We start from the raw sequence: 24,518 nt of genomic DNA, 5'->3' as shown, positions 1-24,518 counted from the left end.
ATCTAGTTTATTTTACTTCGCGTTTTGTGCCTCTTGACTAATTTGCGAAGATGGGGATGAGTGATGAAATGATGAATGGGCATTCACAAACAACCAAGCCCGAGCGGGATTCGAACCCGGGACCCTTGGCGTCGCAGCGCGATGTGCTAACCACTCGGCCACAGGGTCCGGCTCTTGCATTTGAAAAACCATAGTCTCTTTCGATTGTACTAGACTTTACTTGTACAAATCATAATTGAAAATTATTAGAAATTAGAATTATAAATTCTTTATTCATGAGCAAAGTTGAGAATAAATATATATTTTAAATACGTATATATATTTAAATAAATAAATATTCTATAGTCGAAATACAATAAAGTAGAAAATAATTTTATTTGATATAGCTAAAATAATTTTTTAAAATCATTGCTAATGAATACCACTGCGTATAAATAAAATAATCATTAGTAAGGAATTGAAGGAAACCATAAATCCTCTACAGGGTGTCGCAAAACTCTTTCAACAACGCTTGGGTGCTGGTAGATATCATAAAAACAAGTAACTTTTCCCTATAAAGTTTACCTCGAAAGCGCTTAGTTTCTTCGCTATAAGCGCTTAAAATCTATCCTGTACGTATGCGACCCAACACAGCAAACGCTTGCTCTGACATAACTAACAGGAGCGCGTGGCAGGGTTGCCACTAGCGTTCCTCGCTAAGTGAGACAACTTGAAAACAACAACTTGGGAGTCTTGCCTGAGCAAAATCCAAAACATTAATGATACTTGAGATGTTTTAAGAAGCATTGACAGTATTTATAAACTGACCAAGACAAATAATGGGCAGACTAGTGTTGCCCACGGGACGAGACGGGACAGACTTTTAAAAATTCGAGACGAGACGAGATTGATCATGTGTCCCTTTGACAAACGAATATTTTCGAGACGAGACAGCATTTCACAGCATTTCCACGAGACGAGACAGGCCAAAGTCTCGTCTCGTGGGCAACACTAGGGCAGACTGAAATTCAATCCTGGTCTAGACATTGGTGTCATTTGTTATTTCATCATATCATCTTCATCTTCGCGATTAGCCAAAGGTGGCAGAAAAGCGAATTAAAATAAACCAAATCAATCAACCAATCATGCAAATATTTTAGTATGAGTAATCTTGAATTTCAGTCTGCCCATTATTTTTCTTGGTTAGTTTATAAATACTGTCAATGCTTCTTAAAACATCTCAAGTATCATTAATGTTTTGGATTTTGCTCAGGCAAGACTCCCAAGTTGTTGTTTTCAAGTTGTCTCACTTAGCGAGGAACGCTAGTGGCAACCCTGCCACGAGCTCCTGGTAGTTATGTCAGAGCAAGCGTTTGCTGTGTTGGGTTGCATACGTACAGGATAGATTTTAAGCGCTCATAGCGCAGAAATTAAGCGCTTTCGAGGTAAACTTTATAGGGAAAAGTTACTTGTTTTTATGATATCTACCAGCACCCAAGCTTTGTTGAAAGAGTTTTGCGACACCCTGTATATTTAGCATCCAACAATGTAAAACCTGTTAGATCATGTGCCGTGTACCATGGCAGTCAACAGAGGGGGTCATATGGTGGAGTAATTTGCCCCCACCTCTCCCAGCACGATTCACTTCAAAGGAGTTGGATATTTTGGAAAACGTTTTGGAAGTTGCTGCCTTTGGAATTGGGGGTGCATTGTTTTTCAAAGGCACATTTCTCGCTTCTATTGAACATTCCGTTGAAGAGACCGTTGAAAACACCATTGATACTTTCTGCTCTAGTAGTATAATTTTATTAAAAATAGTAGACCAGCTGCATTACCTTCTCTTACATATCGTCCTTGGAATAACCAAAACAAAACAGTGAAAGTGGTGTGCGTCGCTGTAAATCAAAGTGTATGTGTGCATTGAAGCCTCCTTCGTCCATGTTTTTTTTTTTTTTTTTTTAAAGCTTGACGCCCACCGGAGAAACGCCGGAACAAAAAGCAACAGAACTTCTGCTGTCTGCTTCTATTGAAATCAAATGGTGTAACGCCCACTACAAAGAATCGCGCGGAACCGAACCCGGAATTTCCGCGCCGGAAGTCTACAGGTTATCTTATATCTTATCTGAAACGGGTCTGGGCAATCCTATAAACACAAAATCGCTATTTTTTTTTAGATAGGCTTTTGGTTATTCCAACTTCGATGTGTATGCTGAGTAGTATTCAAATATGTAATGTTTCCCTAACTTTCCATGATATAAATCAAAGGCACTTTGTTGCAAGGCACGCAATTACCAAATACAACGGTAAGAAAAACTGGCTAGACAGAGTGTACCTAGGTATATTTAGCGATTATAAAGAAGCATGCAATGCTTATTCTTGATGCACGAAAATTGTAGCGAAACTACAAGAAACAAGACTCGAAGCTACTCATCCAAAATACTTCACAGAAAGATGCCATGTTGCTGCCCTGTGCAAAAGTGATTTCAGAAAAGTTAGGGTCTATGTTAGGCTTCTTGAATGGTCAGTTAACAGCGTTGACCTGAATCCAATAAAAAAATCTCTGGAAAGGATTGAAGAGACTTGTTAGAATCAACGAAGCAAAAAAACCTGATATAAGCAATCATACAATCTTGATGTCAATTGTTGGTATGTAGTTTCAGTAAAATCTTTCTACACTGAGTACTAACAGAAGTGATGAGGTTACCAGATATGGCTTATCTTGGTTTCATAAAACTGCAACACTTTTCGTGTAATAAACATAATTCAACATATAATTTTTTGCTATCATCTGAATTAACTATAATTATATATACAGTTAAGGTATTAATTTAAAAACTGATGTTATGAGCTTTCAGACTTTAGAAACACAAATTTCCTTAAAACAGTCCACAATTATTGCCATTTGTTAAATCTCTCACCACGAATTATGTATAGAGCTGAACTGTCTTTTGCGCATGTGCGATAACACACACACACACACACACACACACAGAGAGAGAGAGAGAGAGACAGAGAGAGGGAGAGAGAGGGAGAGAGAGAGAGAGAGAGAGAGAGAGAGAGAGAGAAGCAGACAAAAAAGAGAGTGAGAAGAGAGAAATTAGCATTCCTTTATATTACAGGAGGTGTGCATGTGTTTAACTTCTCGATGTTAATAAACAAATCAGTTAAGTGTAAGAAATTCAAGGTTTAAAATGATTTTGCAACGAACCGTTACGTGGTTGTTCCCAATTGAACTTTTTATTTCTTAAGAACATTTTACATTTATTTGTAATATTCCTCTCTGAACCTCATGTTCAATGAAAATGCACACATTCTAAATCTACCCATTATTCATTCCAAGAGATAATATTTCATATGATTGTTGAATTTCGGTGCCAACGTGCTTGCTAGTAATATACGTCGACTCGAACTAATTTATAATATGACTATGAGACAAATCAGACATTCTTTTCACAGTACTGTCGCAACACAAATGTTTATTCAGAGCAACTTTATGCACACACGTTGTAATCTTTATAAAACATAACTGGAAATGAAGAAAAATGACTATAGCATAGTGTATAGTGGACCAGATAAGAGAACAGGGCACGTAGGACCAGGCTTTATTGTCACAAAGAAAATAAGAAATAGCCTTATCTCCTTTGAATCAATTTCAGACCGTATATGTAAAATACGATTAAAAAGAAAATTTAAGAATATAACATTTTTTTTTCAATTCATGCAGCTACTACAAGGAAGATTATGAAAAAGAACAGTTTTATGATACACTCTCAAGACACCAAATACCAAACTATGATATAAAAATCATATTAGGCGACTTCAATGCAAAAATACAACAGGAAGATTTTGTAACAGTAGCAGCTGGGAAATACTCTTCGCATCATGAAACAAATGAAAACGGAAAATTACTCATACAGCTTGCAGCTTCAGAAAAAAATGATAATAAAAAGTACCTTCTGCTAACGTAAAACTGTACATAAAGGGACGTGGAAGCCAGGATCAAATGCACTAAACCAGATAGATCATGTGTTAGTATCATCGAGATATTCATTATCTGATGGAATATAGAGAAGCTAAAGACTAAAGAAAGTCTTAAACAGTATCAAAATGAAATAGAGAAAACACTATAAATAAGAAAAGAAGAAGAGAATATTGAAGGAAAATGGGGAAAAAATTAAGACAACAATAAAGAATGTAACTGATATGGTAATTGGCCAAATGGAAAATAAAAGAAATGAAGAGTGGTTTGACAAAGAATGTCTAGAGGCTTTAAGATTAAAGAATGAAGCTAGAGAGAAAATTATGCAAAGGCAAACTAGATAAAGAACTGAAAGATATGAATAACTGAGAAGAGAAAGTAATAAATTGTGCATTAACAAAAAGAATGAAATGATGAAAAAGAAGACAAGAAATGCCCACAATGAGGTCAAGAAGTTTTACAAAGAAATAGAATGGTTTAGAAAGGGATATCAACCAAGACTCACTGGATGTAGAGACAAGATTGGGAACATAATAGGAGATGAAGATGAAATAATTAAAAGATGGACACAATATTTTGAAGAATTACTAAATGAGGAAATTCTAGAAGATACAAATGAACACCAACCAGGGCCGGCGGAAAGGGGGTAGGGGGGCGAACCGTGCCACCGCCCAGAGCCGCAAATTTTCAGGGCGGCAAAATTTGAAGAAAAGAAAAAAATAAGCTTATTGAAAACTATTATACTATATAACTTGGAAGTTAATATATGCCAACCCACCGAAGGAACATATCAGTAGTCTCACTTTAAAACCACTGAGCACCACAAGGTGGGAAAGCAGATTCGATGCTTCAACTACGTTCAGATATCAAGTGGGAGAGGTTTATGATGCGCTCCTTCAAATAATTGGCGACAATAAAACTGTCCAAATGGTCGCTCATGAGTAGGGAAAGGAACTTCAGGTAAATAAATGTTTTTTCTGCGATAAGATAGAGACCCTCATTTTTGCAAAAATTCTGATCATAGCCTTATATGTCAACACAGCAAATTTTATTTTACATAAAAACACATATTTTCCAGTTTTCCGTATGTAAATACATATTTTGCGAATTTTCATTTTAAATACATAAAATCGCTCATTGACTTCATCTACCTCGAAATCCTCGAAGGAAAAATGTTTATTCTCCCCACCTCTTTCATATCGAGAGTGCTAGGTTTGTTTTGTCTTTGAACACCCTCGCTGGCAGACTTCTGGCACCTCGCCTACGATCCTATTGGGAGAAAATAGCTGTGAGTAGCTGGGGCTGGCTACACGTAACGATAGCAAGGCTTTTTAATGAAGCAATGCAGCTATTGTGGCCAGAAGGCATAAAATTTGACAATGTTCTTCTCTTGACAGATGCTGCAGCTTACATGCAGTGGTCTTGCCGTTAGCTACCCCAAAATGGTGCACGTTACATGTGTCGCGCATGCGTTGCATAGAATATGTGAAAAGATAAGAGCTCTTTTTCCCAATGTCGATAAACTGGTTTCAAATGGGAAGAAAGTTTTTATCAAGTCGCCTAGAAGAATAGACATTTTTAAACAAAAATGTCCTGAGGTTCCCCTTCCCCCTACACCTGTAGTTACGCGATGCAGATGTTATGCCCAGAACTTTGAAAAAAATTGTATCTGTTGTAAATGATCTCGACAAAGAAGAATTCTGCAAGAACTGTTGATGGAGCCCTCCTTAAAAGTCGAATTGGCATACATCTCAACAAACCTGTCCATTCTCTCTAATTCCATATGAAAGCTTGAATCGTCCGCGAACACTTTGGCAGCTTCCATTGGTAAAGTCCGTATAGTAGAAACGAAACTGAAAGAACTCACTGGATCTAAATGTCTAAATGTACAGAACTTTTGGGGAAAAACCAAGGTTTTCAAACATTGTGCCAAATTGCATGTGTTTTGGAAGGAGGTGAAGTAGAGGAAGAGGAAGCTTTGGAAAACTTCAGCGTTAGTGACATTTCGTGCTTCAAATATGCAAGAATTGTTTCTTGTGACGTGGAGCGATCTTTCTCACAATATAAATGCTGTTTAGAGATAATCGTCACAGATTTACAATGGAGAATTTGGAAAAAACTATGGTGATCCTCTGCAACTCTTCCAAAAAATAGGTCGCTAAGAGGTAATCATTTAGAAACTAATTTCAGGTGTTTAAAATGCATGTTATAGTTTGTTTTTGTTACCAAATGTTTTTATTTTTGTCACATATTTTCCTGTTTTTATCACATATTTTCAACATTTATGACATAAAAAATAAATATTTCTGAGTTTTTTAGCACATAAAGTTCCGTTCCCTACTCATGAGACTCAGTGTATTGCAAACCAGTTGTGTGGCTTTACATTCGATTGATTTATTTATTTTATTTTACTTCGCTTTTGTGCCACTTTTGGCTAATTTGCGAAGATGGGGATGAGTGATGAAATTGATAAATGGACATTCACAAGCAACCATGCCCGAGCTGGATTCGAACCCGGGACCCCTGGCGTCACAGGACTTTACATTCCTTTGCTCACTCCACGTTATGTAATGAGCAAATGTCTTCAAAACATTAATCTACGATGTGCTAGAAGCTGTTAGATGATTTCTTGCAAACATATCAGCGCTTTAAAAAAAGCAGGAGTGATGAAAATGTTCAAAGTTTCTTAGACGCCACTTGGCAGCCTGGCAGGGCCTCCCTCCCTCCACTCGTGGAGGCGTCGGGGAGCGGCGACCTGAGTGTCCCGGTTGATGAGAAAGAATGGCATCGAATTTAGATATAGGTGATCCAAAGATAGGCAACACTGTACAGAGCCGAAATCGAAAGCAGTAGTAGTTTCAGTATAATAAAACTGTTGAAGATCCACAAAAACGGTACAAAGTTGATTTTTATTACCAGGTCCTATGCGATTATTTTAGCTCTAAGAAAGATTTGAGCAGCTTAAACATCATAGTGAATTTTTCAATTTCATTTGATATTAGTAAGCATAAAGGCATGCCATCTGATCTTTTGCCTGAAAAGTGTAGAAAACTTGCCAGAATGTTAACACATGAAGGCTATTTAATTTAAAAATGAACTAAAAGTAATTTGGGCTATAATAAAACAATTACACCCGATGAGACCTTAAACTGATAAAGGGGCATGATTTTGCACCTAATGTGAGTGTAGAACTTCGAATTGATTAACTTTGTCAGTAACCGTGGCAAGTGGCGAACGAAGTTTTTGTTTTGGAAATTAAGGCTAATAAAAATACTATCTTCGGTCAATCATGTCTGAAACACGCTTGTTTCCATGTTATGCAAGATAGCATTATAGGAAAAAGAATATTACATGCAAAGGTAAAGTTCCCTGTGCATATAGCACCATGTAATGAAGGCACATTTAGGGGATGTGAGGGTAGGACCACACACATTCTCGATCTCGGCCATTTTTGGAGGTGATGTGATCAGCACCACTCTCCGGCCGCCTTTACCTCCCACGGTTGCCCCCAGGTACCCATTAATTTGAGGCTGGTTCCGCTTTATGCAGGGAACAACGCAGGAAAGAATTCAAACCTTTGATCACCCACGCGGGAGATCCGGGAATATTACATGTAATTCTTTTAAAAATCCTATCATATATCACAGACCTACAACGGTAAACATATGAAGTCAAGCCTTCATTTCTTTCCTAATACTTGTTACATTTAAGATACGTTTAAGAGAGAGAGAGTTTTCATAAAATATAAATATAATAATGATATAATATTAGTGTCGCATTTTTTAAAGTTAACTGTATTCGAGCGAGATATCCCTTTGTGCTTAATAGTATTGAAATAGCGTAACAAGTCTCATTATTTATTTTATAGTTTGAGGTTTTACTCAGGAATATATTGATTTTCAATTTCCCGTTGCTGCGTAATGACGGGGGGGGGGGAGGTTGAAAGGGAGCGGCATCTGTCGCCACCGCCCAGGGCGGCAAAATGACTAGCGCCGGCCCTGACACCAACCCTATATAACTGCAGAACCTTGGATCGAAGAACCAACAATTTAAGAAGTAGAGGGAACTATAAGCAGACTTAGGAATGGAAAAACACCTGGCGAAGACGAAATAGTCAGTGAATTAATAAAAAGTGGAGGAAAGAAATTACATGAAGAGATTCGCAAATTGATTAAACTGATGTGGGAAAGAGAAGAAATACCTGAGGAGTAGAAAGTAGGCATAATATGCGCTATTTATAAAAAGGGAGCCAAGCTAACCTGTGCCAACTATCGTGAAATAACCCTTCTAAACACAGCCTACAAAATATTTTCCAATATTCTCCTTACGAGACTGAATGTCTATGCTGAAGAAATAATAGGCGAATACCAATGTGGATTTAGAAGAGACCGTGGAACTTCAGACCAAATATCTGTTATACGACAGACAATGGAAAAAAACCACGAGTATATGCAAGATTTGCATATGCAATTTGTGGATTTTAAACAAGCATTCGATAGCATATCCAAACAAAAATTACTTAATTGTATGAAAAATAAAGACATTCCAATGAAAATAGTAAACCTCGTTAAAATGACCATAAATAACACATGTGCTAAAGTATTAATAAGTGGAAGAACTGGAGAACCATTTCAACAAAACAGAGGTGTACGTCAAGGGGGATGCATTGTCAGCTACTTTATTTAATATTGCTCTGTAGGGAGTTTTTGAATCCTTTGAAGAGAAGGGGCATGTTGTCTACAAAACTAAACAGGTTTATGCGTATGCTGATGATATTGTTCTAATAGCACGAAATGAGAATAGCCTAAAAGAAATTGTGAATTTGATTCAAGGAAAGAAAATGGGTTTGGAAATTAATGAAAGTAAAACAAAATATTTGAAAATGACAGCACGAAAAGGAAGAAATCGATACAAGATCTAAAATTTGAAAACTATGACTTTGAAGGGGTTAAAAGTTTTGTCTATCTTGGATCAACAGTTAATAATAATAATAATAATAATAGAGTATCGAGCATACTTTACAAATCTCACACTATTAAAATCCCAACTAATATCAAGATCAACAAAAATGAAAATATATAAATCACTAATAAGACCAGTTGTAGTATGTGGATCAGAAAGTTGGAATATTAGTGCCGAAGATGCAAACAAACTACGTGTATTCGAAAGAAACGTAGTACGAAGAATTTATGGACCTGTCAAAGATGGAAATACCTGGAGAATAAACAATAATATGGGAATAGACATTATATTCGAAATGGAAGATATTGTGAGGTTTGTAAAATCAAAACGATTAAGATGGATAGGACATATTGAGAGAATGCAAGAACGAAGGATACCAAGAGCTATTCACCGTGCTAAGATGGAAGGGAAAAGAAGAAGAGGAAGACCAAGAAACCGATGGCTAGATGAAGTGGAGAGCGATCTGAAAACCCTAGGAGTTAGAAATTGGAGAAATGCTCCAAAGTATAGAGAATAATGGAGAGCAGTAATTTGGGAGGGCAAGGTTTATCCAGAACTGTAGATCCGGATAAATCAAATCAAAATCAAACCAACTAGAAATGAAGAGTGAGCAAAAGTGATAAAATGGAAACCAACACAATCATCATTCGAACATGGAATTTATTGCAGCCGCGAATCGGTGGGATCGAACGAGTCAGTCGACCGCCTCTGGAATTATTAATTTTAAATTGGGTATACAAAAGCAATAAACTTATTATGTTGCTAATCAATAAAATAAATAAAGTTAAGTTAATTCTAGAAGAATACATAAGAATTATGAGTTACCTGAAGAAATTGAGTGGAAAATGTAGTAGCGGGGCTGAACCTCATGTTTTCTTGTCTACCAATTAATCCAAAGAATAAGTGCTTCTATGAGTTTTCAAAATTCCAGAAATTCAATTTTTATGTGAGAGGTCGCAGAACGTAAACGTAATGACTAAAATCCCCCCCCCCCTAATTTCCAAATCTTTTCCTGAACGAAGTGTGAAATAGTTAATAAAAAAATAGTACAACTTTGTCTCAATAAGAGTGAGAAGTGTAAAAAATGAAAAACAGTTATAACAATAGATAATCGCCAATGTCACCTCAATAGAAGAGTCTTCTCCTAACGTTATAACAGTAATTATAGTTTCGCATAAGAATTATTTATATTGGTAGTTTATAATCATTATTATAGTCAGTTTTTAATAATAATAATATTCAATATTATGTCAAAGCCATGACCTCCCCTACAAAAACTTCTGGCGGCACTGTGATAGTAGGGCCAACTTGTTCAAAATTCTATTTCTTGTTTTTAATTTTTGATACTTTTATGTTTAGCCCGAGTTTACACTATTCGTTCAATATAAATATGCAAAGACAATTAACTGCATGACACTCGAGAACATTGTTATTATTGTGGTGAAAAATATTATTACTTTAGTGTAGTCACAGTATAAAACATAGATGATTTCGAAATCGTTGTTGCGATCGCTGTTTTCGCTTTAGTCTTTTATGGGTTGTATCATGAATTTCGTTTATTTGAAATGACGCCACTCAAGAGAGAGTGAGCGAGAGAGAGTGAGTGAGTGTGAGTGTGCGTATGTGTGGTTGAGGCCCATTCCCGGGCCCTGGCGTACATTATACCGTACAAGGCCGCGAGAGGTTGTCCTGATGTTTGTGGCTCGCAGACAGAGCTGACAACCATTTGGGAAGACGATATTTCGTTCGGCGTTCATTAGCAATAACAGGAAATTCTTTCTCGCCAGTGCTGGTGAGAAATCGAAGCCGCTGAGAGGGGTCCGTCATCCTTGCAGCCTCCAAATTTGAATTACAACCGTGGGGGCGTTCTCGATTCAGTATCGGAAGGATGAAGCGACTTGCAGCCCGAGCTGACAACCACCCGGAAAGATGGAATTTCGTTCGGGTTTCAAGTAGCTTAGCTTCCCACCAAAAAATTGTAGGTTGACAGACGGACACCACGGCCAATTTAATTTGCGCAGCAATTTTCATCAACAAATATATTGATGTGAAAATATTCTAATTAATTGGAATTTTTCGGTGTCCGAAATTGAATATGCCAATGAAAACCACAAAATTACCAAATTAAATTAATGTTATTGGCCAGTGGAAACTAAAAGATTCTCTCAGATCCAGTTGTTGCCAACTAATTTAATTATATAAATATTATATTATATTATTATTAAATATATCAAAAGCATAATTTTCGACTAAATATAAAAATAAAAAAAACAATTTCTGGTAATCTCTGACTAGAAAGATGAATTTATACATTTAAAATATAGTAGTCCCATCCAATTTGTATTCTATGTATTTACTAAAAATTTCTATTTTAGAATGGTCCCACATTATTACGTTCTGAAAATATACGCATAACATACTTAATACGATCCGCATTAATAGGGAAGGACTATACGATCGCTCTTTTGACATTTAAAACTGGAAATTAATATTTTATTAACAGCATCATAACTAAGTGGCAACTTGAAATTCGGTAGAAGATGCATGAATATCGCAATGCCACCAAAGAATTTGGGAAACGTGTAGGCTAACGCTTTATTTTATAAACGAAATTAACATTATTGATAGAGAGAAATTCAGGTAGGGTACAAATTATAATTTAATTACATTTCCCCTCAAGAAGAAAAGCCGGCCCCCGTGGCAGAGTGGTTAGCACATCAAGCTACGACGCCAGGGTTCCCGGGTTCGAATCCTGGCCTAGGCTTGGATGTCTGTGAGTGTCCATTCATCAATTTCATCATATCATCACTCATCCTCATCTTCGCAAATTAGCCAAAAGTGGCACAAGAAGCGAAGTAAAATAAAGCAATTCAATCAATCAATCAATCGAAAAGAAAACTCAGAATAAAAATTAAATCCTGATTAATTCCCTCTATGACATATTCTGATTTGAGTTACTTTAGCAAATAATGTCAAAACAAAATTTTGTTCCCAATCCGGCGCTGTGAACATTTGGTGTTGGTTTCCTTCCTAAATCCGCATCAAATTGAAAGTACAAAGTATTATAGATACATGAATAATTTAATTGATAGTGATTTTTTCATTCCTTTGTGTCTTATCAAATGGGTTTATCGAAAGCCTGGTTCTTTACACTACTTTAATTACAGCGGAGACATTTACAGCGCTTTAGCACAATTAGCACATTCAAGACTTTTAAATGCTCACACTGCCATGCCAATTGGAAGACTGAAAAAAAACAACTAGAATTAGGTGGAAATATAGGACATTGTACTTGAAAACCATTTAAGAACAATTAGCAAGGTTACTTGAGATGGATTATGCCATCTCAAGATAGAAACAATTTAATGGATTGTTTCCGTGGTAATACGTTTATGTTATTTCAGTGGCGGCGATTGGGTTCCAATACCGGGGGGCAAGGTGCCAAAACTGGGGGGCAAAGACAGTATACTCGTATTTCTCTTTGTAGATAAGGTTTAGCATAGTGCGGGCGTAGAAGTTGCCAAAAGTGGAGGAGCAACTGCCCCCATCGCTCCCCCTAATCGCCGCCACTGGTATTGATTATAGAAATGTGGCAGTATTCTTGTGTTCATGAACACCATGTTAAATATAAATGTATAAGCAACTAAGCTTATCCTCTGAAACTTCTTATGGATGAAAAAAGTAATTTTAAAAACATTATTCTTTGGAATTTAATAGTTTACCAAATTCGGTAAAAATAACATGCGTGAAGTTTTTATAACTCAGACTAGGGTGGCATGTTGAAAGACTGCATTTGCTCTCCTTGGCGTCATCAAATGTCATATCAAGTGGTGAATTAGGCCTCAAATCTGAGGCAACACTGCTATTCCTAAATTTATTCTCAACTTAAAATTTTAGTTATTAATTTTAGGCATCTCTATTGAATCGATTACTCAACGACCCACACAAAATGTGGTCAATGTTATGCAGGAGCAGGATGCGGCATGAGTCGCTACACCCCGAGCTGGTTGCGTACTGGTAACTAACAGCAACTCAATGCCACAAACTTAGCTACAACTGGCAACTGCTTTTTTCTTTCTGTGGCGACAATTAATGGAGCGGGAAATTGATTGATTTATTGATTTGATTTATTTTACTTCGCTTTTCTTCCATTTTTGGCTAATAGCGAAGATGAGAATGAGCGATGATGTGATGAGATTGATGAAGGGACACTCACAAGGAACACCTATGCCGGGATTCGAACCTGGCGTCCTTGCGCGCTGCGTTAAGCACTACGCCTGGAGGCCGGCTCGTGCGGAAAAAAGTTCACATAGCAGTCACTTAGATGCGACGCGACAATAATTTCAATGGTAACATTGCAAAGGGTAGTTACTTATGCTGATCACTTTTTTTCCCTTCTGCTTCAATTGTATGCACTAAACTTTATATTACTTTCACTTGCTTATAAAATTGCTGCCTACTCTTGGTGAACTAGAAATGAGCGTTAGATATTTCACTGTCATCGACGTTGTTAATCTTGGGGCCTATCCAATACCTTTGAGGTTAAGTTTGTCGCCTTGTTATCAAAGAACGAGTGAATCTTCGAGACGAGTCCAGATTAGCGCGTATGTTAAACTTTACTTTAAAAAAAAACTACAGCTCTCGCGGCACGTGCGCTTTTTGACCACGCCTGACATCCCATATCATTGCACTACTATATATGATTTAGTGGATGGAATTAATCAATCAATCAAGCTTAAATGTCGAGTTATAAGCGACCGTACCAATTAGCACTCAGGATAAAAGCAACGTAAAAGAACAGATCCGCATTGAGGTGGGAAAAGGGGAGGGGGTGGCTACTACATCCCTGGGCCTCCATTGTATTTTTGTTGATTGATTGGTTGATTTGGTTTATTTTACTTCTCTTTTCTGCCACTTTCGGCTAATCGCAAAGATGAGGATGAGTTATGATATGGTGAAATTGATGAAGGGGCACTCGCAAATATCCATGCTCATGCCAGGACTCGAACATGGGACTATCAAGGTAGAGATCATGAACGCAGCACTTGACGCACTCGGTCATCCAGGGGACGTGGACCCTCCATCTTAAAGGGGCTCCACTTAGGAGGAAATTGCTTTGAACGCCCCCAAAAGAACAAAAAGAACGAGGAATTTGAAGTGTTGCAAAATATTATTTAAAATATATCTGATAAAACCTGCACTAACATTTCTAATTGAAACTGTATAAGTTAATTTGATTGACTTACTGAATTCATTTATTTTACTTCGCTTTTCTGCAACTTTTGGCTAATCGCGAAGATGAGGATGCATGGTGATAACATGAAATGGATGAGAGGAAAATCACAAACACACATGGACGACACAACACAGGCCACACGGGATATTATACTGGCCGTGAGACAAGACGCCAGAGCCTCGCTAGTCTGCAAAATGCAGTCCAGGGTGTACTACGTGAAAGTGAGGTTGACATTTGGGTGAGACTAGAATGGTCGCCCCTTACACCCTGTCCCCGTATATAGTTTGGGGGGGGGGGGTCACCATGTAAATAATTGGCTGTAAAAAGAATCGCAAACAAAAGAACGGAACATACCTTGCACCGCAATGAGAACATGTTATGTATGGAGAGACTTTCTCTTCTCCCACAAGCGACATGTTGCCTTGGAGTTGCTGGCAGTCCTTTCACCGTCTGAGCACTGGAACTGGTTAATCGTTCAACGCCCGAAGCAGAAGAAACCGTGACGTCACTCAGCATCCGCACACTGAAACTTTTTGCATGCAGAGAGAAAAAGAGAAACACAGCAACCGCTTACATCGCGGGAAGGAAACCAACAATTCATTCCATTCCTGCACTGTGCTGGCTGACCTTGCTTGATCGGTTATCTTCTCCTCCAGGTCATGAAAAAAAGGTGGTTTATTTATACGCACTACTCTTACTTTTCAAGTATTTGTTTTACCGCTGCAGATATTTTCCCGTTATGGAACGAGAATTTTAAAAAAAGTTTAAAGCCTTCATTAAATGCAGTTATGACTGTCCATTCCAAATGAATTTTTTACGCAGAGGACAATTTGAATGTTTTAGATCAAGTGCAGCTCACTCTCAGGTATAGAAATGGATTAGTACATTTATTCGGTAATTTTATGCCGCGTATATCGTATTGATTAAAGGAATGAATTCGAACAATTCTGAATTTACGGGAAAATCGCATCATTCGTAAGTATGTTTAATTGATTGATTGATTTTGTTTATTTTTCTTCGCTCATCTGCCACATTTGGTTAATCGCGAAGATGGAGATGAGTGATGACATGATGAAGTTGATGAATGGACAATTACAAATAACACCCATGCCCAGGCCAGGACTAGAACCCGGGACCTCTGGCGTCATAGCACGCTGTGCTAACCATTCCGCCACGTAGACCAGCTCGTAAGTGTGTGTTGACACTCGTATCTGATTTCATATTTTTAAGTTCACTACATTCACATGCAGCTGAATCTGGACTCGGATTACAACTTAAAGTGCGTTGATAACCAATGAATGCTCCCATCGGATATCGAACCTAGGGTCGGATTTGTGATTTTATCAGAGGATAGATTCAGAAGGTTTACTATCTTAATCATCTTATAGATGTTTGCCAGTAGCTCCCTGGAAATCTATTTAGTAATAGGTTTCCATTAATTTAGCGTGAATATGACGAGTAGAGCCCGAATTTATAAGCACAATCAAACAGTAAAATAAGCAAGTTAATAAGCACAAAAAATGAAAAAAATAAGCACCAAGATAAGCAGGAAAATCTGAAAAAACATTTGTTTATTAAATCTCTTATCTTATTCAAAGCTGTTACAGTATGTAAGGAAGGTCATCCTGAGGTTTTCTTGTGTGAAGTTCCTGTGTCTGTCAGTGAATAATGATTTGTACAGTAAAAATGTTCTTTCCACGTAGCATGACATCACAGGCGCATGTGAAAAACACCACAGTTCTTCTTCGGTGAATTCCTCTTCAATGTCTTGTTTCTTCACCAGAAATATTTTTATAACTTTGACACAGTATTTTGTAAATGGGATTTTTCAGTAATACCTGACTGAGCTTGTCAGACACAATTTTAGCAACACCGTGAGTTTCTGAAGACAACGTTACTGAAATTTCATCAATGAGAGAAAGCGAATGTTGCAATTGATTATTTCGAGCTTTCAACTGTGTTATAATATCAGGTAATTTGGAAAAATGATTTTGGATGTACTGTATCTTTTCTTGGATGCCGTTTCTCCCGTGCGGCTATTTAGAAGCATTGATCTCGTCATCCCAATGCAGTCGTGTGATTGAAATAGGATTGAAATATGACGGATTTGGGTAAAATATGCTATTTTAAACCAAAATCATAAAAAAAGCACTTTCAACCTTAGTTAAATAGCTCATCAAGGTATGTAATACGAAGTATAACTTTTCTCCTTACCATTAGAAGTCTGGAAAAGAATATGCATTTCGCTTACAAATCCGGGTTCTAATGATGAGTAATAATTGACACTAGTTAACACCACTACCATGTAATTCCGTTTGAATATTGCTTATTCAAACATTATATAACAAACGTACAGTGACGGTGATTAGCAAGGGCAGTTGCCCCCCCCCACCCACTCTTTTGCCACCTTTGCCCCAGAACTATGCTAAACCTTATCTACCAATGGAAAGTAACTTGTCCTTGCCCCCATAATTTTGGAACCCAAATATGTGTGCTCACATTAGTGGTAGTTTGTGAGCGTTTTAGGGCCATTTGTCAAAAACATAGCTGTATGCCAGTGGAAACATTGGATATACACCCAATATTGAAACCTTCGATATTTCTGCGAAAAGTATTATCTTTCTGATTCTTTAATATGTTTGACATGTATTGATTGCTGTGTAACAATTTTCATTGTGGTAAAACCTGGGATTCCCTATCAAACAATTACTCGAAGTTGAGTGTCTTTTTCGTCACAACAAATTACTTTCTTTAAAGATTTTTCTACTTAATGAGCAGGTAAGAGTGGTAACAGTTATTTTCTGTTAGGGCTGTCCTTCTCCACTCTAACAATACCTAAATCCTCCCAATACTCCACATCGTTTTTCAGAAATGACATGTTTTGTGTTACATGGTGCGTTCGTTCATCCACAAGATTTCTAAAAATCTTCAAATTTTCAAAAAATTGTAACTTTCAACATATTTGTTGGAAAAGTCTAATACAGTAGAGCGTCGATTATCCGAACGTCGGTCAACCGAACGACCGCTTAACCGAACTGTGTACTCGCTCACTTTCAGATATCTGTAATGAAAAAAGTACGTGACTTAGCTGCTCGTAAGCGTGTAGGCTTGCTTAGACAGACCAAAATAAAGGATTTTTTAAACGTTAATTTTGTGTACTGTGTGTATTGTTCATGCAAAATGCGTATGTAATATGTACATATTTTTGTTTAATAAACTGTACCACATACTATATATTCCTACTAAAGTTGCCTTTGTACGTTACTTTGTAATACATACTTAAAGAGATGCCTGTTTTTATGAATAAATTTACTGTACAGTACTTCTTTTTGGCAAATAAACATGTACAGTTCGATTATCCGAACAAACCAGTTTTCCGAACACCCATGTCCCCCAATTACTTCGGATAATCGACGCTCTACTGTATTACATATTTGTCATATTGGATCAAGTATCTATCATTAAAAAAAATGGAAGCAAATCCATGGCTATGTAGCAACCTGCTCTGGGTGATTTCGCGTGAAATGACCCTAATTTATACTTTGCTAGGAAATAGACGAAATCCATTAGGTGCATAATTTTGTTCCATCTTCGTAACGCTGAAAAGTTTTGGGCAAAATCTACATTTCAACTTTCAGGGCAATGATATCACAGGAATAAAAATCTGCAAAAGGTACGGTCATCTCATAATTCAAGATATATCCTGGCCCTGGTACAGTCACGGACACTCCTGGGTTGTGACAATATCATCGACTTTCAATAGAATCGTAACCACCCAGAAATGCCCGCAACTGTACACCTCTCACTCTACCACTCATAGCACTAGCTCCATCTTATCTGCTACACAATTACATACATCTATGGCGTTCTGGGAGAGAAGTTCTATGCAAGGAGCAAACCTGCATCTACACTCTGTCCTCCCAGCTATTTATCTCTGGAGCAGGCGAACGAAAACAAGCATCTCCGCAAGTAGTGATGCAAGACGACTCCACCAATGGACACGTGAGAGGAACGGGATGGCGTGGAGGGGGAGAAAGGGACTTCAGTTACACACTGCTTTGCTCTGCCAACTCGATTCCCCCCTCCCCGTTCTCTGCCGCTATGCGCGGGCTTGCCCCAGAGATACCTGGGACAGAGTGTAATGATTGAAGAGCGAATCCTAAGAAGCGATACACGCATCGCACAGCAACTGACACCTGTTTCTTCCTCGCTATGTCCTATGTTTAGTTGCGAATTCTTGCGCCTCTACCACTTCTTGGCTTATTTTACTGAAAATAAGTGTGGACATTACGCAGATTAATTCGTTTTGCATCGAATTGTGATTATACTTTGCATGTCCTAGTTCAATACGTTTCAGAATAATATCGTTGTATTTTGAAATTAACTTCAAGACGTCCCAGAAATTTTCTCTGTTCAGGCTCGCCTCAGTCATCATCAGCATCTAGAAAAGCAAGTTACCGCAACAACTGACATGTAGCGTCGGTTATCTTGAACCACCTTTGAATATCTTTCACAAATTAGCGTTGCCACGGACAATGCACTATGATAATAATTTGCTCGTACCACAGATGATGTTTTGTGGTCCTCAGAATTTTAATGATTTTTTAAAGTCCAACCGTATTTGACGTTCTTTTCCGTTCTTGAAACTGGTTGAAACTTAGGTAAATCGCTTCGATTACAGGAGGCCGCCGTTAGGAAACGCGAGGCCCTGTGCGAACCATACCTTTTATTTTATTCCTCTCTCATTCCCCGTACAATTCTGCGCTCTAACCCACCTCATCCTCAACATACATTTGAACCACTGACGATTTTAGTTGCGGACGTCTTTCACATAAAAGGGAATATCAACCCAGGACAAGTTTTCTGTTTTCCTTCTTTTCTCAATTTAGCTACATCGTGAAATTCAAGCGCGGGAGACCAAACATGTGCATCCTAAAAGTTGGGGTCTTAGCTTCACAAAGAATCACTTAATGGCGCCTGTACTCTCTCGGCAATAGTTTATGACAGGAAATCGGTCGAAGGTTGTCGTCACAAACAAGAAATTCAACTGCGTTCCGCCGGACACAGCGGGCTTGCAAATTTGCAGTCCCTGTTTGAAAATTATGTTTTCTTTTTTCTATACTACATAAGCTACATACTAAATCGGGACCCCCGTCCCGTGAACCCTTTCGGGCCACCTTCTTCACCGCCTAACAGTATTTATGTAGTCCCTAATGCCTAAATATTAAACTAGGGTCTAAATTAAAGTTTTGTTGATGATATTTTGAATTAATTGAATTTAAGAGATATATAAGATATATAGAATAATAGTTTTACATATAATATAAAATATTAAAATACATATAAATAAAAATGAAAAGTACTAATAAGAAACATATATGCCAAGGACGTATTTAGGGCGGGTCCGGACTCGCCCCCACCCCCCGAAAGACTTATCAAGTACTAAAATTAAATAATGAAAAATATATTCGTTTAGCCGTTGTTGTATAATTTCCTCTGAACTTATTGGAAGACAAGGATTATATTGCGATCATACGGCTTTGAAGGACATGAAGGACGTATTTAGGGGGTCTGGACCCCCAACCCCCCGAAAGACCTATTAAGTACGAAAATTGAATAATGAAAATATACTAGTTTAGCATTTGTTGTATAATTTCCGCCCTTAACTTATTGGAAGACAAGGATTATATTGAGGTCATACGGCATTGAGGGACAGGAAGGACGTATTTAGGAGGGGTCCAGGGGTCCGACTCCCCGAAAGACTTACCAAGTACTAAAATTAAGTAATGAAAATATTAGCATTTGTTGCATAATCGATGGTTATTAATTTCCTCTGAACTTCTTTAAATCAGAAACTTACTTTTCTCCAACTACATGTGACATCATTTTTGTTATTCGATAAAAATATTCATCTATTTGACATTAATTTCATTGCCAGAGCACTTGTTTTAAAATTATTCCGATCTAACTAAAGGTAAGCTACAAATGAATATGCGCTGTTATATCTCTATTTGTATAGCTACAGTCTTTTTGGTTGGTTGGTTCATTTGGAGTTTTAAGTAAGGCTAATCGGGACTGGACCTACAGTTTAAAGTGGGATAAGAACCACTATGTGCCTCCACCGGGTATCGAACCCAGGACCCCTTGATTACAAGGCGACGATGCTACCACTGCGCCATCGGGGAGGCCCCCTACAGTCTTTTTACATAATCGTGTAATAATAATATAATATTAATTTATGTATTGTAATTTGATTTAATATAATTATTTTAATTTAAACATTATTATTATTATTATTATAATTATTCCTGAGACACTTGGTTCGGACCCCAACCCCCCGAAACATATTTCTAGATATGTGCCTGATATATGCATATATTAAAATTGGAGTTAATGTCTCCTAACGTGGAATATTAAATGTATTATAGAAAAAGATATATGTATGATCTATGATATAGTTACAAAATATTTGTGTGTCTATTTGTAGAGGTCCTTAGGTATCTTAGTTGTGTATAGTTTTGGTATATCTATAATAGAATCCATAGATTCATATGTTATGAATTCAATTATGAAGGTTTCTTTTAGCTTTTGCCTGCTATTGGATGGATATTTTGAACCTAACTATTGTAGAGTGATAGGGGTTGTAATGAACTTGATGTTATTCTTCTTTTTATTCCTCTTCTCATCTTCACTTCTCCTCCATCTTCTTCTTTCTTCTAATGAAGATTGATGAGTAAGGTGTATATGCCTTACATCATCCTCTGTTGTTCTTCTTTTCGTCTCTTTTCCTTATGTCCTTCCTCTCCTTCTCTCTACTTCTTTCATTTCTTTTCTTTTGTTTTGTTCTTTCTGATTTGATATAGTATCTTCTCCTATTTATTGAAGTGATTCCTATTTCATAGAATTTGGTCTCCATTATATCTTCCATATTTTCTGGCATATTCTCTAGTACTTCCTTGCTTGTAGATTTTGTATGTCTAACCCTTCTAATCATCCTCTATTCCTTCTTGTTAGATTGTCTCATAAGTCTGCATTCTTCTTGCTTGTCTTTTTTTAAGTAGTCTTTGTCCTCTTATGTGGAGATTGTATCTGCTAGAGTAGCAGTGGCCAACCTTTTTTGGTTTGAGGGCTAATTTACATTTCAAGAATCGCTGGCGATCTACTTATCTTATTAGATCTAACAACGAGAGCCTAAAAAAGGAAGCAAAGGGCCAATACCATAAAAGTTACATTGATTTTTTTTTATTTTATGTATGTATTTATTTATTTACTTATTTATTTTTTTATTTTATGTATGTATTTATTTATTTACTTATTTATTTATTAAATAAGTTCTGGCTTCAGTACTGTGGGCCTGGCACCTGTTTTAGGCCGTATCTCCCGAGTTCATCATTAGTATATTTTCATCCTATTAATGAGAAAGTATAATTTTTTAAAAAATGAACATAATTACGATTCTTTCATAAACACTCATTTTAATAAAAGTATGTCACTTGTTGCTGGCCATCAGTAAAAATAATTACACATATTTTGTATTTTTCAGAAGTCAATTGACTTGTTTCCAGACACTTGACACTGCATTCTGCCAATGAGTTTATCATGTTGCAAGTCATATGACGTTACTGCTACTCTCAAGCAGGAAATCAAGTGATCATCAGTTAATCGATTCATCTCCTTTGATTTCATTGCATTCATTGTAGAGAACGCTGACTCACATAGATATGTAGATCGAAAAGTGCAGTCACATAAAACACCACTTTGCGAATATTTGGATAGAAGTCTTCACACAATAGTTTCCAGATTTCTGATAAGTTGCTATCAGTTGCTCTTGCTTTCAAGTAAATGTCGCAGCGGAACTTCGCTATTTCTTCTTCTACTTTACTGGGGTCTCCTTCCACTAATTGCGATATTTGAGAACATAGTTCATTCACAGATTCAGTTTTCATTTCCTGAAATGGGAAGGCCATGAAAGTTATGTCTCCTAACTGGAAGAACTCCGTAAATCTTCTTTCAAATTCCATGCGCAAATCATCTATAGTTGCGTTGCAAAAGACTGACAGAGAACCGTGGGCTACCTCTCGCGGCTTGCCGGTCGACTGGTAGACAGTGGTCGATGCGTTGGCCACCCCTGTGCTAAAGTGTTGATACACTTTAAGATCCTCTTACCCTCCTATAAGTTCTGATATTCCAGTTCTCCTATTTCTTGTCTCAAGTCTATTATTATTTTGGATGTAGGTTTTTTACATTTTAGTACTCTATGTTCCGGAGTGTCTTCTTCCTGGCACAGGTCACATTGTGAAGTCTCATGCATCTGGAATCTTGAATAGGAATTATAAGGTTCATGACCAATTACCATTATGTATCATGCCCCTTGTACAGTCACGGACACTGCCGGGTTGTAATGAATGCATTGATTTTCAATGGAATCGTTACAACCCGGCAGTGTCCGTGACTGTAGGTATCATATGTTTTAATTTCATACGATGAATCACATTTGGAATGTATTTCTTTGTCTGCTGTGATTCCGTATATTCTTCCCATTATTTCTGCCACCTATTCAAGACTTTCAAATCGATATCATGCCATGTTATTGAAATGTAGTTGTAATTTTTCTTCACTCTTTTTCCGTAGCCAGTAGGTGGCTGCTCTTTTACTTATTTCTATATCCAATGGCAGAATGCCACTTACTGCGAATAATGATAGAGTTGAGTTTGTTCTAAAAGCTCCAAAAATTCTGAGTAAGACATTTGAAAGAAAGAAAGAGAGAGAGAGAGAGAGGGAGGAGAAGAGAATTCTGAATTTTCCTCAGCTTGCTAACAATTGTCTTGTGATCTAGGAGATGAGCCCAGACAATAGCTGTGTATGCTAGCTATTATTGGGATGAAAACTGCTTTATAATATAAGGTCACTACTTTGGAATTTTCTTCTTATTTCCAATGCACATGGCTTAGTCTTCTGCCTATAGTTATATCTAGGTATTTTATCTGCTTTGACTGTTTCAGATAAGCATTTTGTATTTAATTGTTAGGGATCTTTCAGGAATCCCTCGAGTTGTATCTTGATTTTTCCTTAGATATTTCCATTTTAGCCATTTTACACCAATCAGTCACTTCCTTCAGGGATTCCCTTGCCTTCTGTTCTAACTCTATTCTGCTATTTCCCTCCATTAGGATGATTATATCATCTGCATATGCTACTATATCTAGGATTCTATCACTTCCTTCCAACAGAAAGAGAAGTGGCTCAATAACATACACATGCACTCCAGTACAGCAAGGCCAGCGGTGCTGGCCCACAGCATTACAGTTACAATATACAATTTTAGCTTTTAATTTTTCATTATTTCTTTCCTATTATCTTCAAGGTTTGTCTCTTTTCGATGTGGGACCATCCAAAGGTCTGTCAAATTGTAGTCCTCTCCCTGCCTTCAAGCGTGTTAAGGTAAAGTGGCCATCCACAACCTCTTGTGGATTGTTGACAAGACATGCAACCCATCACCCTGGCAAGAGAATGAAAGCAGTGCTCGGTTCTGGAAACAGGCGACCTTGAAGCCTCCAATGAGAGGATACCTGACATGGAAGGGGAACTTTGTTTTCCAATCGGTAAGGGCCATCGGAGCAGTTGGTTGATGTCCTCAGTGTTGCGAACTGCTCGATTTGCCAGCATTGTGGCAAATCAACCAAGTGAATTAAATTTTAATACTATAAAGTTTCAAAGCACAGGCAAAACTCAAAAATATGATTGCTGACATACGTAGACATATTCTATCTGAAGATGAACGTTTCAGAGCATTCAGTCTATTAAGACATTTACCACGTCCACAGACACATCTGCCAAATAGAGTTGGTAGCACTCACTGGCCCCTTTACGAGTGCTTTGCGAGGTTAAAAGTTACTGTTTTTCGGACGTGTGAATTTCTATTTGTTTGTTTTTTGCGCATATATCTCTCTCTCCCCTCCCTCTCTCTCTCTCTATGCGTGAGTGTGTGTGTGTTGTGAAATTGGAAGTGTAAAGTGGACGTTCAACTCCAGATATTCTTCCTGAATTGTGTCAGCAGAGACGGGTTTCAAATGTAACCACCTTTCAACTACGGGAAGTTCGAATGGGGTTATGTGGAACTGGAAACCAAAAGCTTCAAAATCTTTAGTGTTGGCAGTGGCGGTAATTGGGTTCCAAAACTAAGGATTGGGGTGGAGGGAGCAAGAAAATTAACTTTCCCTTGGTAGATAAGGTTTATCATAGTGCAGGGGTAAAAGTGGCAAAAAGTGGGGGACCAACTGCCCCCTAATCGTCGCCACTGGTTGGCATTATTTACTATTTCCTACGGAAAGAACTACGTAGCACCCAAGTGGATTTGTGAAT

General features: G+C 37.5%; 1 protein-coding gene across 2 annotated transcripts in view; it reads right to left on the bottom strand.

The window, feature by feature from the left end:
* Positions 1-14,606, bottom strand: part of LOC145983962 (uncharacterized) — a 182,869-nt gene extending 168,263 nt beyond the window's left edge. For both annotated transcript variants that reach the window (XM_083117184.1, XM_083117183.1), the window contains exon 1: positions 14,511-14,606. In XM_083117184.1, the coding sequence (XP_082973310.1) occupies positions 14,511-14,572 (62 nt within the window). In that variant the 5' untranslated portion in view covers positions 14,573-14,606. The remainder of the gene's footprint in view (positions 1-14,510) is intronic.
* Between the last annotated feature and the right edge of the window lie 9,912 nt (positions 14,607-24,518).

This window comes from Lepisma saccharinum, chromosome 2 (genome assembly GCF_977018435.1).
Source record: "Lepisma saccharinum chromosome 2, izLepSacc3.1, whole genome shotgun sequence".
NCBI lineage: Eukaryota > Metazoa > Arthropoda > Insecta > Zygentoma > Lepismatidae > Lepisma > Lepisma saccharinum.
This window is presented reverse-complemented; position numbering and strand designations above follow the sequence as displayed.